Below are 15,288 nucleotides of genomic sequence, written 5' to 3' on the forward strand. Positions count from 1 at the left end.
CGTTTCAGACCTTCCTTTAGCCAAACACCTCCAGAAGCTCCTCTAAAGTAAGGAACTCATGCTGGATACCCATGAATCCAGTGGCAGTAGATGGAGCCACAGCACCTAAGCAAGTGGCAGTGTCCCACTGCGTTGGAGACCCGTTCTGGATAGGAGAAGGAAGAGGAATGCCCTATTTTCCCCCACATGAATATCCACTAGAATCTTCTTGCAGATGTTTCTTCTGTGGGGCAAGTCCAGGATCACCACAAGAAGTAACCTTGGTCACAGACACCCCTGTTTCCCGCAGGCAGGGACCTGGCTCCATCCAGCCTCCTGTGAGCAGAAAAGGCTCACTCGCCTCACTGCCTGCATGCTGGAACCTGGGGGCATCAGGCAGACAAAGACAGACAAACTGGGGGGGGAGGGCTCTTTGCCCCCACACAATGACTCCAGCAGAGCTGCTCCTGCCCTGCACCAGACTTGCAGGGAGAGTGCGTGGACACAGGACATGGGGAGAGCAGAAATAAAAACACTGGGAGAAAAGCCTGGCAATTCTCCACAGGCTCAATGTACATGATGCAAATTGATGTTTAAAGCCTATTTATTAGCTTGCATGCAAAATGCCAGCGGTGTTTTTCTAGATCAGTGGGTATCCGATATTTTGGGGAGGGGAAGGGGACAGGGGGTGCGGTGGGAGCGAGCGTGGCGAGAGACCGTATATCCAGAGGCAAGGCTTTATATCATGGGCTGCTCTCGACTGTTATAATTTGTGGCACAGATTCAGCGAGAATCTGATCTGCTGAAAATATTTGAGCTGTGAAAACTCCCACACTGTGACAGATGTCAAGTCCAATTAAGAGACTCGTGTCCAGGTTTCTGTCCAATAGGATTTCCCATTAAATATCAATTTAAGAGGGAAAAAAATGCCGTCCCCTTTTTCTCTGAGTCTTTATCTCTTCCAACCATCTCTCGGCTGAACCCTTTGGCACCAGGAGCGGCTCTCCGCGCACATCTCCGCGCTGTCTGTCTGTCTTTCCGCATCCCTCCTCGGCTGCTCAGTCGCTCTGGGAGGAGTGGGAGGAGGAACGACACTTTTATTTTGCGCGTGAGCGCACCTCGTGCTACAGCCTTTCCCAAATCCGCGGCGAGATTTTTATTTCTTGGGGTTTGGTGGGGTTGTTTGTTTTGTTTTTTGTTTTTTATCTGTTTTGTTCTGCTTTGCTTTCCTCACGTCCTCTCTTCGTTTTCACTCAGAGATGCAGGAGGAGTTGGGAACCTCGGGAGTGGATGAGGGATTCTTTTCTCTCCCTCTCCAGCTCCTGAGGGACCGGCTGAGAAACTACTGAGCCTAACATTTGTCTCCTAACGGGGTCTCCCCTTCTCATCTGCCGAAGCTGCGAAAACTAACCGAACTGTGTGGTGCATCAGAAAAATAAATAAAAAGAAGAAAGAAGGAAAGAAGAAGGAAAAAAAAAGAAAGAAAGAAAGAAAGAAAGAAAGAAAGAAAAAAAAAAAAAAAAAAAAAAAAAAAAGGAGAAAAGGAAAGGAAAAAAAAAAAAAAAGAAAAAGCGAAAAAAAAAGAAAAAGACAAAAGGAAGATACAGAGAGAGAAGGAAGGAACGAGCGCTGTGCCCCGACCCGCTCCGGGCACCGGGCCGGCCCTGGCGGAACAAAGCGGCTCCACCGCCGGCTCCGCACCCCGGCTTTGCGGAGAGGCCGAGGGGCGGGGAGGGGAGCAGCCCCGCTGGTGGCACCTCCGCATCCCTTTTGTTATTGATCCTGGCAAGAGGAGGACGAAGAAGGCGAACAATTTTTCTTTTTCCCCCTAAACGCGGCTCTTCGCCTCTGCAGCCCGCTGCCCCGAATTAACGGGCGGAGGAGGGTTCGGATGGGGGAACGGCTCTTTTCTCCCCCGATGCATCGTAAGTAACTTAAGTTGTTATTTATACTCCGTCACCGAGCACGGCGATAACATCTCCGGAGCGCTGGAGGCCGCGGCGAGGGATGAGAGCCTCCCTTCCCCACCCGAGCAGGACGCCGCTCAGCTCCTAATTCCCTCCGTTTGATTATTATTTTTTTCTGAATTGTTCCATGCTCTGCTGCCGGAGGCGCATCTGAACTGTAAAGGCACCGCCGAGGGGGCGAAGGGACCCGAGGGGACCGGCGGTGCGAGCGGCGGCGCCGAGGTAAGCGGCCCAGCGGTGCGTCCTGCCCCGGCTGTGCGGGGTGGCCGGGGGAGGGGGTAAGAAATAGAAAGGAGCCTCTACCTGGTTCGGATCGCGGGAAACAACCGCGATAAAAGCGAACCAAACGGAGATATTCATCTCACAGCGTAGAAAAACCTTAAAGCAACTTTCTCCGGGAAGCACCTCTGTCGTTGCTCGTTTTCATTCACGTCTTTCCTTTCCCCGCCGGTGCGCTCTCAACCAGCCTGCCCGCTGGGGTCTCAGATGAGCGGGGATTCTACTCTTATTTTTTATTTTTTTGTTTATTTTTTTCCTCCCAAGAAGTAGCCCTTCTCGCTGAGCTGCCCTTATGTTATTCCTCACCCCTGCCTTGCGGGCCTATTAACATCCAGGGTGCCTATTAACATCCAGGGGGGAAGGACCTCTCCCGGCCCCGGCGAGGCTCCCTGCTCGCCCAGCTCTCTGGCCGCCCCTCCGTTCCGTTCTCTATTCTTGCCTTTGATTTTCCCCGAGAGCCGAGGCGGACTTTGCCAGGGAACTTCACAAGGAAATCCACGGCGATGGGATTTTTGGAGACGGGCCGTGCCCCCCTCCCCTCCTCGCTCGACACCCCCCGACTCGCACACACGCACCCGGCATAACACACACACCGCGTCCAAGGTTATCCCCGAGCTCTGATGTATTGTTTTATTACATGCCGGCATGTCCCCGTACGCGCCCGGGTTTGTGCTGCTGTCTACATGACAGATGGTGCTCCGTGAGGCCGCAAGAAGCTACGATTCAATTTTCTTTTGAAAGGCACCACCGCACTTATTTATTTATTTCCCCTTTCTTCCTTCCCCCCCTTCCCCCCACTCTCCCCCTCCCCACTCCCCCCCAACCCTTTCCGCGCAGGGAGGGGAGAGGAGGGAAAATTTAAAGGAATCGGGAAGTTCGGGCCCTGCTTTGGGGTTTTCCTACTTCTTTCATCGTTCATTTCTTAATTCGCACCTAAATATATATATATATAGAAAATAAAACCTGCGGCTCTCCTATAGTCCCCATATAATCGCAGGAGAATACCACGACTAGTGTCAGGAAAATAGCAGTAGAAATAATAATAATAACAATAATGAAAGGAGCGCAGAGCAAAGAACAAGTGGAGATCCGGGCACACGCGGCAGATCCCGCAGTTCGGACTGGGGAAATGAATTTCCCCGCAATGTTTGGGAGCCTCGAGCCGGGCTTTCCCCTGCTTATTTACCAGCGGCGGTCTGCAGCCCGCATCCCGACAGAGCAACGGTGCGGCGGCGTTTGGCAGGGGAGAACGGAGGTATTCAAATGGCAGGAAAACAAACCGGCCCGATTTGAGCCGCTGGATGTTAGCTCGTTAGTAAGGCGGGTGTATTTCTTTTCTCGCTTTCCGGGGCCGCTCGGACAAAGGAGCGAGCGCTGGCAGCTCCGCGACGGAGCGCGGCCGCGGGGAGGCGGCGGTGGGGGCAGCGCTCCGCCGCGGGACGGGGGCTCTGAGCCCGCTCTCTCTGCTTCTCTGTCCCGGGAAGGCTCCTCCGCCCCCTCCACGATGATGCTCAGCCCGGACCAAGCGGCCGACTCCGACCACCCCTCCTCGGCGCCCTCCGACCCGGAGTCCCTGGGCGGCGCGGACGGCCGGGCGCTCAGCTGCTGCGTCTCCGACCCGGAGCCCGCGGAGGGCGGCGGCGGAGGGGGAGGCGGGGAGGGTCGCGGCGGGGGACGGCCGGGGCTGCACCCGCCGCCGCTGAGCCGCGAGGAGAAGAGGCGGCGACGGAGAGCCACGGCCAAGTACCGCTCGGCCCACGCCACGAGGGAGCGGATCCGCGTGGAGGCCTTCAACCTCGCCTTCGCCGAGCTGCGGAAGCTGCTGCCCACTCTCCCCCCCGACAAGAAGCTGTCCAAGATCGAAATCCTGCGCCTCGCCATCTGCTACATCTCCTATCTCAACCACGTCCTGGACGTGTAACTCCCTCCCGACCCGTCGGCCCCGCGGAAGCCGGAACGGGGCGCGCCGCCGCCGCCGGTCAGCCCGGCCCCCAGAGCCCGCGGGCGGCCACGGGGCAGAGCGGGGCCCGGCGGAGGGCGCGGAGGGCTTCTCCTCGCTGTCGCGTCGCAGCGCTGCTTTAAGCAGAGAAGTGTAAAATGGGATCGTTCCTTCAGGCTGTCAAGTGCCCCTTTATATATATCCAAAAACATCTTCTTGTGACCTTAAACGTGTGACCCGTGGGTGCGGTTGAAAATAACTATTTTTTATTTATGGTAGAAGGAGTTGACAATTTATTTTTTTCAAGACTTATTTATTTTTCAGAGTGGTGGCAATTTTACTTTGGATACTTTGTGCCAATTGTTTTCTATAGTCGGGTGTTTACACTTTCTCCTGTGGAACATTACGTTCGTAAGTGTGCGTTGGGATCGAGGCAGTGCTCTGTTTTGGTTTACTTTCTTGTTTGTTTGTTTCGCTCCGATTATATTGCACTTGTGTGTGACAAACCTTCCCTCCCTTCCCGTTTCTATTTTATATATACCAAGACGTTTGTTGGCCTTCTTTTCTTTTCTGTGCGTGTGTGTGTGTGTGTGTGTGTGTGGGATGGACAACCACTAGCACTTAACTAGGAGAGTTTTTTAAGACTTGTCGTTCTTCTGATCTATAGTTCCGTCTGAGAAGTACTTTGCAAATCGTTTATAAGGGAAGTAGTTCTTTTGTGGGTGTATCGCTGCGTGTGCCTATAGGCGGATGTGTGTGGGGCTGAGCGTGGCCTGTATGTGTGCGGTATATTTTTAGGAAAGGACTTTTTTTTTTCTTTTTCTTTTTTTCTTTCCTAAAAAAAATAAAATAAAACAAAAAGAAGTAAATCCAGGACTGCTTTCCTTTGTGACAACCAAAAAAAAGAAAAAAAAAATTGCTATAACCTGAAAATGTTTCATGTTCTTTGCTGTGAATCTCTTAAAGCAAGAAGCGCATTCTAGGGATGAGAAAGAAAAAGAAAAAACAGCAACAAAAAAAAAACCAACAAAAAAAAACCACATCTGCTATCCAAAGATTTTAGTCTTTTTCAGGGTTTTTTTGTGTGTCTCTGTTGCTTTATATAATGCAATATTTTGTAGTGAAAATAGATAAATCTGGTTTCTATCTGATACGTTTTTCATATCTCTCATGAATGGTGACCTGTTTTGCATATAAATAAAAGTATCAAATAAATGCTGGTTTTTTCCTAATTATTTCTCCCCTTTGGTCTTTCTGTAAAAAACGAGGGTTGACAGAGTCTACTGCCTGCCTTGCGAACAAGGCTTGAAACCTGCTCACGATGTGCATGGAAAGCTCCAACAGGTTCCCTGCCCCTTGCTTGTGTGAGGCGGCCACCCCCCAGCTCAGCTGCCGGTGTGTGGATGAGGCACAGCAGCACGACTGTCACTGCTGCCCCACAGCAACCTGTGCTTGGCTGCAGGTTTCAAGGCTGAGGCCGTAACAACCAAGCCGATGCTGGGAAGCACCTGCTTTGCTGCACTGCTCTTTGATATGTCCAACTTCGCAACCAAAACACACGTGTTGCATCTTGTCTGCATGGAGTGGATTTCCTCGCTCTTGTTTAAATTTGGTTATGATCCCGGTCACGTCAGGTCCAATTCTATTGAAACCAAGCAATAAATCTTGTCCTATCCTTACTTACGAGAACCTCATCTGTTCTCCTTTATAAGGCTCCACCACTGACAGGGGAAACATGACGCAGATACAGACTCAGTAACAGAAAGGTTACTGCCTGAGTAAAGCAAGACCTCGCTGCCACCTGACTTATGACATTCTTTTCTTCTGTACTGCAAGGGGTTAATTTTACCCACAGTTTGAACATTGCCATCGACATGGGCAGGCTGCGTTCAGTAGGAGCAGCACATCCATTGTTACTCGCTTTAGAGATAAAACCCTCCCTCCCCTCCCATTTTTATGGCTGACACTTTGTGCAGTGGTTTAATTAAGTGTGGTCTTGCCCAGCTGAAAAGCTGCATGCAGAAAACCTGTCAGAGAGGCTGTTAATTCCACTTTCTACCAATGCACACTTCCCAAGTCCCAGGGGACAAACACAGACTGGGTAGTTCAAGGCACAGTTATCAAATCCAGCAACTTGCAGTGCTGAAATAACTCCACCGCTCTGGAGATGCTCTGCTTCAGGACAGCCTTGTTTCTTGGCATCTGCCAAAGTTTGGACACTGGGTCAAGTCTGAGGTGCAAGTCCTGCCATCCAGCAAATCTTCCTGCTACCAACATCCAGGAGAACTTAGATAATATAAAGATTAACACGTTTCTTCCTTCCCAAGTGTGGGAATGCATGTTTAAGGGAAGAGAGGATGGTGACTGCAGCTATCAGTGCCTTATTTTGGCACACAGGTTGTGGGATAAGGAGATGTGAACACAATGTCTCTCTGCCCACTTAGGGTGTTGCAAACACATTTTTTGGAGTAGTGTAAACATCAGCTCACAGGCTGAGAGATGGTCTAGCGTGGGCCCCACAGTGATATTTGCTGATATCCCTGATATCAGCACAAATGCGTCCTGAGTTTCAGAGACATAAGCATGGCACTCCTTGCCCCAGCAATGAGGCCAATGCACGCTCCTGCAAGTGTCCCCACCATGCTCCTCATGGTCTCAGCCTCAGGCTACAAGGTTGGGCTCCTGGCCCAGCAAGGTTCCTATCCTACAAACACAGATGAGAGTATTGCCAAGGTGGCTGGGTACTGCTCAGATTGGGAAGCAAAAGTCTTCTCTGGGTTCAACCATTCCTACCATTCCCCAAGACAACAGAGAGCATGACTGTACTCAGAGAGAAAGCAGGAAGGGCTTTGCTTTTGCTGATAGCAGAAAGATCCAGCCTCACTTTTAACCTACAGAAAGGCTGGGGTGCATGACCTGAAGATGTGTTCTTTTCTTCCAAATGCAACTATTTATCCGGTACAGAAAATTGCTTCTCCCTGAAAAATCCATCTCACTTCCATCCACTCACCACCTTGCTCTTGTTCTATCACCACTGTGACATCAGCAAAACCACTTCTGTCTTTTCTCCTGGCATCAAGAAGGAAGTCATTCTTATCTAGCAGCTGATGACCACTGAAAACAAGACGTAGGTTTTTTCTCCCACATCCCCCTTAAAAAAATACAGATTAAGAAAGATCTGAATAGTATGAACAAGTTACAAGGACAACACAGTGAAAAGGCTGCATGACTAAGTGCTCTAAACTCCGGATTTATGGACGAGTAAACAACATAAACTCCATCTCATTGCAAATCTGCATTACAGAGTGATAAATTCTAATTATGTAATCAAAGTTACTTTGCCTACATCTGTGTTCCCTCGGAAATACAGGACTGACTGATCTTGCACAATGTTATGGTGGGAACAGGATGGAATTGCTCAATGGAAGGTTACATCATGTTCAGCCAGTCCAACAACCAGACCTTTTTGCAGGGCAAAAAGAAGGAGTTAATATTTCCTGGGTTTGTAGTGATTAAAGTTAACACTGAAGCTACATTCAGGTTTTGTTCTTTCACATTTAAAGAGGAGCTCATCCTGCAGACTGAGAAAGAAAGCACATTCAGAGACAAAGAAGGCAGAACCCCAAGAGCATCAGTTAGGGCTAAAATAAGTGGTTTAAGCCCAGTTCAACCCTATATATAAAACACAGCACTCATGTACAGAAAGCACTTTGAATGTATAGATCTCTAATACCCCAGTAACCACAGATATCCGACATCTCCTAAACATAAAATAAGATGTTTTAATACGTTTACAGACGTATATAGATAGACACAAATAGATATAGGACACAACATGCATTTACACTGATACTGTTAGGAAATGGGGTAACTAACAGATTCAGCCAAACCCTGCAAACAGATCCAGACTCTGATACAGCAACTGCAGACAATCAGCAAGCCAAAAGTAACCTCTACCAATAAACACGCTGATACCCGTGCGACTATAGTACAAAGTATTGTCTTATTCCACATGTGAACCAGGTAGTATATTACCACTTATATTTACAGCAGAGAAATACTGAGGGCCTTGGCTATGATTTCGTATCTTTGCTGTGTTTCTAGCAAAGAGTGCATGTGTGTGTGAGAGAGGGAGAGACACGGGGGGGTGGGGAGCTGAAGGGGCTGTTGTGTGTATGAAATTCAACAAAGAGATGGATCTTTTCCATTATACAGCCATGAAGAAATACCAGAGACATTCTATCTGTTCATGTATCCAGCCATCCTGTAACCCAATTAACCCGGTCCTTTTAGGAGGAATAAATACGTTCTAATATCAGCCATTATTTTTCAGTGCTCTCCGTTTATTCTCCAGGGTGGGACAGATCAATAACCACAATAGCAACCGACCCAAAAGGAAAAGGCAATCTCCTGGCACTTCTTATTTATTTCTTCTGAGCCAATTCTGTTTTTGCCGTCTCTTCCCCTGGTGACGGATTTTGCCTTTCCTGCCCAGAATGGCCACGTCGCTTTATCCTGGGCTCTATTTGCATGTGGGCTTCAGATTTGTCTTTGGCTCCTCGCGCGGTTTGGGATGAGACTCTCCTGTCCCCAGAGAGGGGGGCAGGTGTTGCTCCAGTCGAGCGAATGGAACCAAATTACAGGACCGTCTGTCGCCTCCTCTGGGAGACGGCGGAGGGAGGGAAAGGCGGGGTGGGGAGCGGGATGCCATATGACAGCAAAGAAAAGCAGAACATCATACTGATGCCGATAAGAGCTTGGAAACATGAGTCACCCCAGCCCACCGCCCCACCCAAAACTAGGCAGCAGCCACCTGAAAGAGAAATGTCAGGAGCAGAGACAGAAATAAATTGAGTCACTGGGCTGGAATAACTCAGGCTTGGAGTGAAACGGAGCTCAGACCCAGTCCACTCGCAGGCGCATAAGCGCAGGCACAAAGTTGGGTTGCCTAACACAGCTTTCTCAACTCCTCACTGCACGGTTCGGTGGCCACCAGGCCAGGCTCCTCCACAAGCAGCTCAGTGCTTCTCTGTCTTCCCTCAGCCATGAGTTTCAAGGCTAACGAAGTGATCTGACATCACTGGACCATGCTCACCACTGCAGCCTCCCTGCTCCCACCATCCAGGGCCGCGGCACTGGAGTTCCTCACTGAGATATGGAAGACAACTGGAGAAAGCTGCTTTGGGGACAATTACCTTCCTGGAGTAAGGGATGAAAGAAGATGATAACACAAGTGCTTAAAACAACAAAAAAGAGCACAAAGTTAAAGAAAGGCAGAACCACTCATGTCAGCTAGACAGAAGGGCCACATCAAGTAAGAAACTCGGCTCAAGGCAAGGGATTTGGGGGTATACAGGTAAGGAATGCTGTGTGAACCTGGGGCATATGCAGGTGCAGCAGTGAGAAGGAATATCAGCAGCTTGATAGAACTGCTAGCATGGGAAGAAGGGGAGAACCTGCTCCAGCAAGCCAAAGGCAGCAGTTTGCTCTGGGCTAGAAATGAGTTCAGTCCAGGAAAAGACAGACACCAGGCAAGGAGGGAACTGGAAGGGGTCAGGAAATAGACTTCAACCATGACTAAAGAGATGGACTGGCTCAGGAATGTCTCCTCAACAACCAAAAGAAAAGGAGTTTGTCATACACTGTCTGCCCTTCAATGAAATCTCCTCACTCTCCCTCCTCAAAACTTCTGCGCATGGAAGTGGCAGAAAGGTTTGCATACCCCGGGACTAGGGCTCAGCTTGAGCTCACAGAGAAAATAACCACAAAGAAAGAAAACGAAAAGAAAAGCAGAGCAGAAAGCAGGATGGCTGTGTGTAGACTTTAAAAAGCAAGCCTTGCCCACATCTCAGGCTTTCAGACTCAGTATTTTCAATATTGATTTTTTTTCTGCTCATTCGAGCAATCCCAGGATCTAAGACAGGCTTCAAGACTTTTCCAGACATGACCCTATATGCAGACCCTATATGTCATCTGAGGATGTAGCCACAAACCTGTATTGGAATTTTGTTATTCCTGATAACAAAGACAAAGACTTACCATGAAAAATTGCAGAAGGACTGTACAAGACTGATAAAATAGCCCAAGAAATTCAATCTAAATGAAGTGATAAAGTGGTGCACACAGGGAAGAATATTTCTGACTCCGCATTCAGCTGATAGGTCCTGAGCTAGCCATAGAAACAAGATCTTGTATTTATGATATATTGTTTCTTGATAACATCAGCTTGGTTCTTGGTGGCATGGAAGAAAGAAAATGAAACGTCAGATATTATCATTGTAGTGAGAGCAGAGCAGGTAGAAATCAAGATAGAGAGTATAATTATGCCTCTGTACAAAGTCAGGGTATCTTGAAAACTGCATGTAGCTCTGGCCCTACAGCCTCTCAGTAAAAATCAGAATTACTACAGAAGCATCTGAGAAAGTCAGTATGGATAAGCCAAAGTACAGAGCAGGCTTCCTACAAGAATAGCTGAGTAAAAACGAGTGAGATGTCATTTTACTGGAAGTTATTGTGTCCCAGTTATCAAGAAAGTGGTGAGAAAGGACCAGTTGTGCAATGCCTTCTGATACAGCAGGTGGCATCAAATAAAATTGGTGTGTGCCAGGTTCAGACCAAACAAAACGAGGTGTCTTGTCACATCGTGTACAGTAAAACCGTGGAACTTTTTCCTTGGAAGACTGGGAAAACAAAAGTGTTATAGAGGTTTAAGAACAGAAGTTCACAGAGGAGCAATCTGTCAAGGATCTCTAGATGTGCAAAAGCTGCTTTCAACTCAGGCTATCCTCAAGCCACAGGTGGCTGAAGGCCAGCAGACCTGTAGCAGAGAAGATCATATATACCTCCATTATTATGATATACTCCAGGCACATGGATTTTGCCCAAGTTTGAACTAGATGGATGTTCAACCTGGCTCAGTGCAACTGTTCTTACACACATCTTCATGCCCTGAAGGAAATGAATCTTTGACAGATGACCAGTTCTCACAAGCCTCAGCCTTTTTGGCTCCAAACACAATAACTTTCTGTTAAGTGAGTCCTCACAGGACCAATGGAACAAGGTATATATGACCTTTTGGATCAGGAGGGAGGAAAGTTTGTTCCTGGGGTCAATAATCAAAACAAACGTGTTCTTCCTGAAAGCTAAAATGCTGGACTCCAATGTCAAACAATGGTAAATCTACAGTACTTCTACTGATCTCAATTGAGACACTTAGAATTGTGAGAGTAACCAAAAAAGGATGAAGTCCTTTTGTAGTAGTCAGTAGGACAGTCAAATGGATCTAGCAATTAGCTGCAGATGAAAATGACAAGTATCTAAAGAGAGAAAGAACTGATGACAGACTTGAGAGTTTAGTTTCAGACATACCGGTGACCAAAAACTACCAAAATCCTATATACCTTAGACTCAAGATGCAGAAAAGAGAAAAAATAAGGAAGGGAAATTAAAGTGGTGACTAGAAGAAGAGAAGCAAGAGCAGAAGAGTATGAGGGTTATCCGTATTCTATTAAAGAAACAGTCAGTTGTCTTCTAAGTCCATTCCATTGGGGCTTCTCAGGTATTCAAAAGTGTCTCAGATACAAGCACCTGCAGAGTGACATCTTATGTAATTACTGAAATAGTACAAGCAGACCAGGCTAAGTTCCACAGCCAGAAGCATCTCCAGCACGGGACAGGTCTTCCTTCTCAGGTAGGTATGGTGTTTCCAGAAGTGGAATCATTCCTGATTTGTCAATAATAAATAATTGGGAATAACAAAGCATGAAGACGTAGGGAATGAGAAAGGGTTTTCAAAGGTTTAAATTGCCTTTATGTACCTAGTCATACGTACATCTCAAAGTCTATACTCTCTCATTTATCCTTATAGCAGAGAAAGAGTGGATTTCAAAACAAATAGCCCGTTAGGCTCTCCCAGTGCAGGGCTCCCCACACAGTGCTCCTCAATTCCAAAGCACTTATTGAGAAGGAGCTGCCAGATTTCTTGACCCATGAAGTAGCTTCACACAACATACAAAGTGTATCAGCGCAAGACTTCCCTGCTCCATTCACCCTGTAACAGAATGCAAGATTAGAACCTTACTCTGTAGAGGTGAATTTGCCTCACGTGACCTTTTCTTGAATCACTGTTAAAGCAGCTCTCAATGGTGGGCTTATAGAGAATGCTTGACCTACTGACACTAATATCTCCTGTGTATCGTTTCAAGACATAACAGAACTTTTGCTACCAAACAACTTCCTCCTCAACAGCATCCAAAAGGTGAGACTACTATGTGAAATAGGATTTACAGGCTTCCAGAGTACATGGTATTATGAGAAGACTCAGGGTCAAGTCCCATCAGTAGCACAGGGATTCTAACACCAGACCACATCTTGGCCAAAGGGTAAGAAAACCCTGTAACCTTTTTAACCATGCAGATAGAATTAGCAGCTTTTAAAATGTTCCCATTCAAAACAGAAGTCCAGACAAGAGCCAGTATAGCGTGAGATATTGAGACAGATCCTAGAGAGACTGATATGTCAAAGTCTGCAGTGCCTCTTGGTTTTCAGGTTTAATTCAGGAATGTCAGAAGACAGCCCAAGGACAAAATGTGCAGAGAAGATTGCATGTAGCCTGAAACATAGCCTTTCTAGGGTGAAGTTAAGACACGTTGGCAGAATAGCATAGAGAAACCTGCATTGTTTGCTAGCATAAACAAGCCATAATAGCATTTACTGCCTTTCTACTCAGACAAACCACATTTAATTACCTTGTATCCAAGTTGCAATAATCTGGATGCAGATAGATCTGAGTAAATTGAAAGGAAATGGATTTTACATGACAATGTAGAAAGGAAAAGCACATTAAGATAAGGATGATTAGGTGTATTGGAAGAATGGAAGAACCTTGTAAAAGATAATTGGATTCAAAACAATAGCATCTTCAGCAGGGGAATTTCTGTCAAGTGGAAGTTATACCGCTGTCACGATCAGAGAAGTGTCTATACCAGATTGGCTACTTTTATTTTCTATGCATGGTGGATCCTTGAGTTTCTCCAAGAGTTGCAGCTTCTGGCTTGATTTGATATCAAGAGAGCCATTTCTCTGGAACTTTCAGTCAGTCTGGTATTTCTCCATGTCTCACATCCTCTTGGGAGACACCATATGCTTTCTTCTTTTACCCTTTACATGTTCAGACTGCAAACTATCAGCAGTAAAAGGATCTAACCTACCTAGCCTCAGCTAGTTCACTCTATCTACATAAACTCTTGATTGGCACAAATACTTGCTCACTTCCACGAGGTGACTCAGATATTCTGGTATGTGCTTCTGGAGAAACAAGAACTGGTTACTACAGTCTGAGGCAATCACAAAGGGCTCTTAATTACTAGCAGTGATATCTGAAGCAGAGAAAGAGAGCTGAGCAGAACTGTGCCTACCCATAACCAGTAAGTTTACGGAAGCCCTATTAGATTCATCCATCAAACTGGGAGGCAGCTTTCAAGCAGTTCAGCATTCCAGGCCATTCTGATTCAGAGCTGTGGGTTAGTCCTGCTCTATTGCTGGTCACTGTGCTACAACAGCAGGAACTCTCACTAATTGCTGAATGAGAGTTAAAGGCTGGGTCCTTCAGCAACTACGCAGAAGTCAAGATCCCAATGGAGATCACCATCATTCACTCCTGAAGTGGATGGTAGAGTACGGTGTGAGTTTCCACATGCGCTGCAATTCAGCTGTACTTGTTTGCTTGGTACTAAAACCAATTACAGATAAAGCTCACCACATAACAGGAGAAGCTATTGGCATCCTTGTGGCACAGAATAAACACCTACCAGTAGAAATATCTGGTTAGTCTCTGGGTTAACTGGACCAACAATGCCAAGCTTATTGTGTCTTTAGTTCTGTTCTGAGAGAGTGTTAACAGAGTGGCTGCTAAGGAGCAGTAAATCTGTCACTGAGGTCATGTAACATCAACCACCTTATTGTGATTTTGCTGCCCTTGTCTTAGGCCCCTGAAAATAAGATGGCTGTCTCACTCCAGCTCCATTTTTACTGTTTTTATGAGAAAGAGGGACGGAAGTTATGTCTTCACTGTGCACATTCACCTAACAAGCGTAGTTGCAGCTAGTAAAATAGCATCCTTGTGCATGGGCTCCACTTGATTATTAAAAATATACAGTTTTTTGAATGTGTTTCTCACACCTCTTCAGACTCAGTAGTCCTTATGGCTGGACTTATGGATGTATGTAGTAGTCCTTATGGGTGGATTTTTTGCCTCAGAATCTTGGCCACTCCAAGGCTGGCATCCTTCATAAAGCAAGGTTGGTGCCCAACACCTCCTGTTCCTTATTTTGGGCATCTCTTGGGTACCCGTTGTCCCGTCAGTACAACTGGAAGGTGAATGGCATGTTCAACGTTCCTTGCTGCCATCCTCGTTGTCAGAGCTCATATCTGTGCTGGGACACCTCTGAAGCTCAGGCCTGATGTAAATAGCATTTTTCTCAGTGTCTACCAGTTTGACTGCTGTCAGTCACATCCTTAGTGCTCAACCCAGGCCAGACTTTCAACACTTACTCTATTTTTTTTCTCTTCGTGCTTTCACATAAACCTGCATTTCTGTTCATATTTTACTCGCACTAATTCTACTATTTCTCTCCTACCATTCTCACTATTTCTGTAACTTATCTCTAGATATCTGAAAAGATTCATCAGCTATCTTGATGTCACTGGACTTCTGATGCCGACATGAAACACCTTTGGCTCTTCTCTTTGATTTTTCCATTTCCTGCCTATCTTTGATGTATCCCTTTGAACACATTTTTTTTTTTTTCACTATCTGGCAATGTTAACTTGTCTTTCAGGCACATCATTTCTGTCATAAGATATACACGCTTTTGCTTGTTCAGCCTTCAGCTCAAAACTCTTCAGCTTACTCCAAAGTTGCTCCAAGACACCTATCATCCTACTCACCTGTTCTTTCCCTTATAAAAATGTTACCTCTGCAGACCTAGATATCTTAACTCCAACAGGCTTGCTACTACAAGTATTCCTGGAAAGCGGGTAGGGTGCAAAACACTGTTTGAGTGACAGCCAAAGGAAGAGTTATTTCCCAGAAAGGGTGTTGAACGCATGCCAGTGAACGCTCTG

The 15,288-nt window shown here is 46.7% G+C and overlaps 1 protein-coding gene across 1 annotated transcript; it reads left to right on the top strand.

The window, feature by feature from the left end:
* The first annotated feature begins 1,552 nt into the window (after positions 1 to 1,552).
* NHLH2 (nescient helix-loop-helix 2) lies at positions 1,553 to 5,028 on the top strand. The gene is made up of 2 exons (XM_052666310.1): positions 1,553 to 2,168; positions 3,710 to 5,028. Exon 2 carries the CDS (start codon positions 3,730 to 3,732, stop codon positions 4,144 to 4,146), a length of 417 nt encoding a protein of 138 aa, XP_052522270.1. The 5' UTR covers positions 1,553 to 2,168; positions 3,710 to 3,729; the 3' UTR covers positions 4,147 to 5,028.
* Positions 5,029 to 15,288: the final 10,260 nt, after the last annotated feature.

The sequence above is a fragment of the Tympanuchus pallidicinctus genome, unplaced genomic scaffold, assembly GCF_026119805.1.
Source record: "Tympanuchus pallidicinctus isolate F22 unplaced genomic scaffold, pur_lepc_1.0 scaffold10, whole genome shotgun sequence".
NCBI classification, from domain to species: domain Eukaryota; kingdom Metazoa; phylum Chordata; class Aves; order Galliformes; family Phasianidae; genus Tympanuchus; species Tympanuchus pallidicinctus.

Excerpts from the sequence above, each read along its gene's own strand:
- NHLH2 (XM_052666310.1), top strand. The coding sequence starts at position 3,730 with ATGATGCTCAGCCCGGACCAAGCGGCCGACTCCGACCACCCCTCCTCG.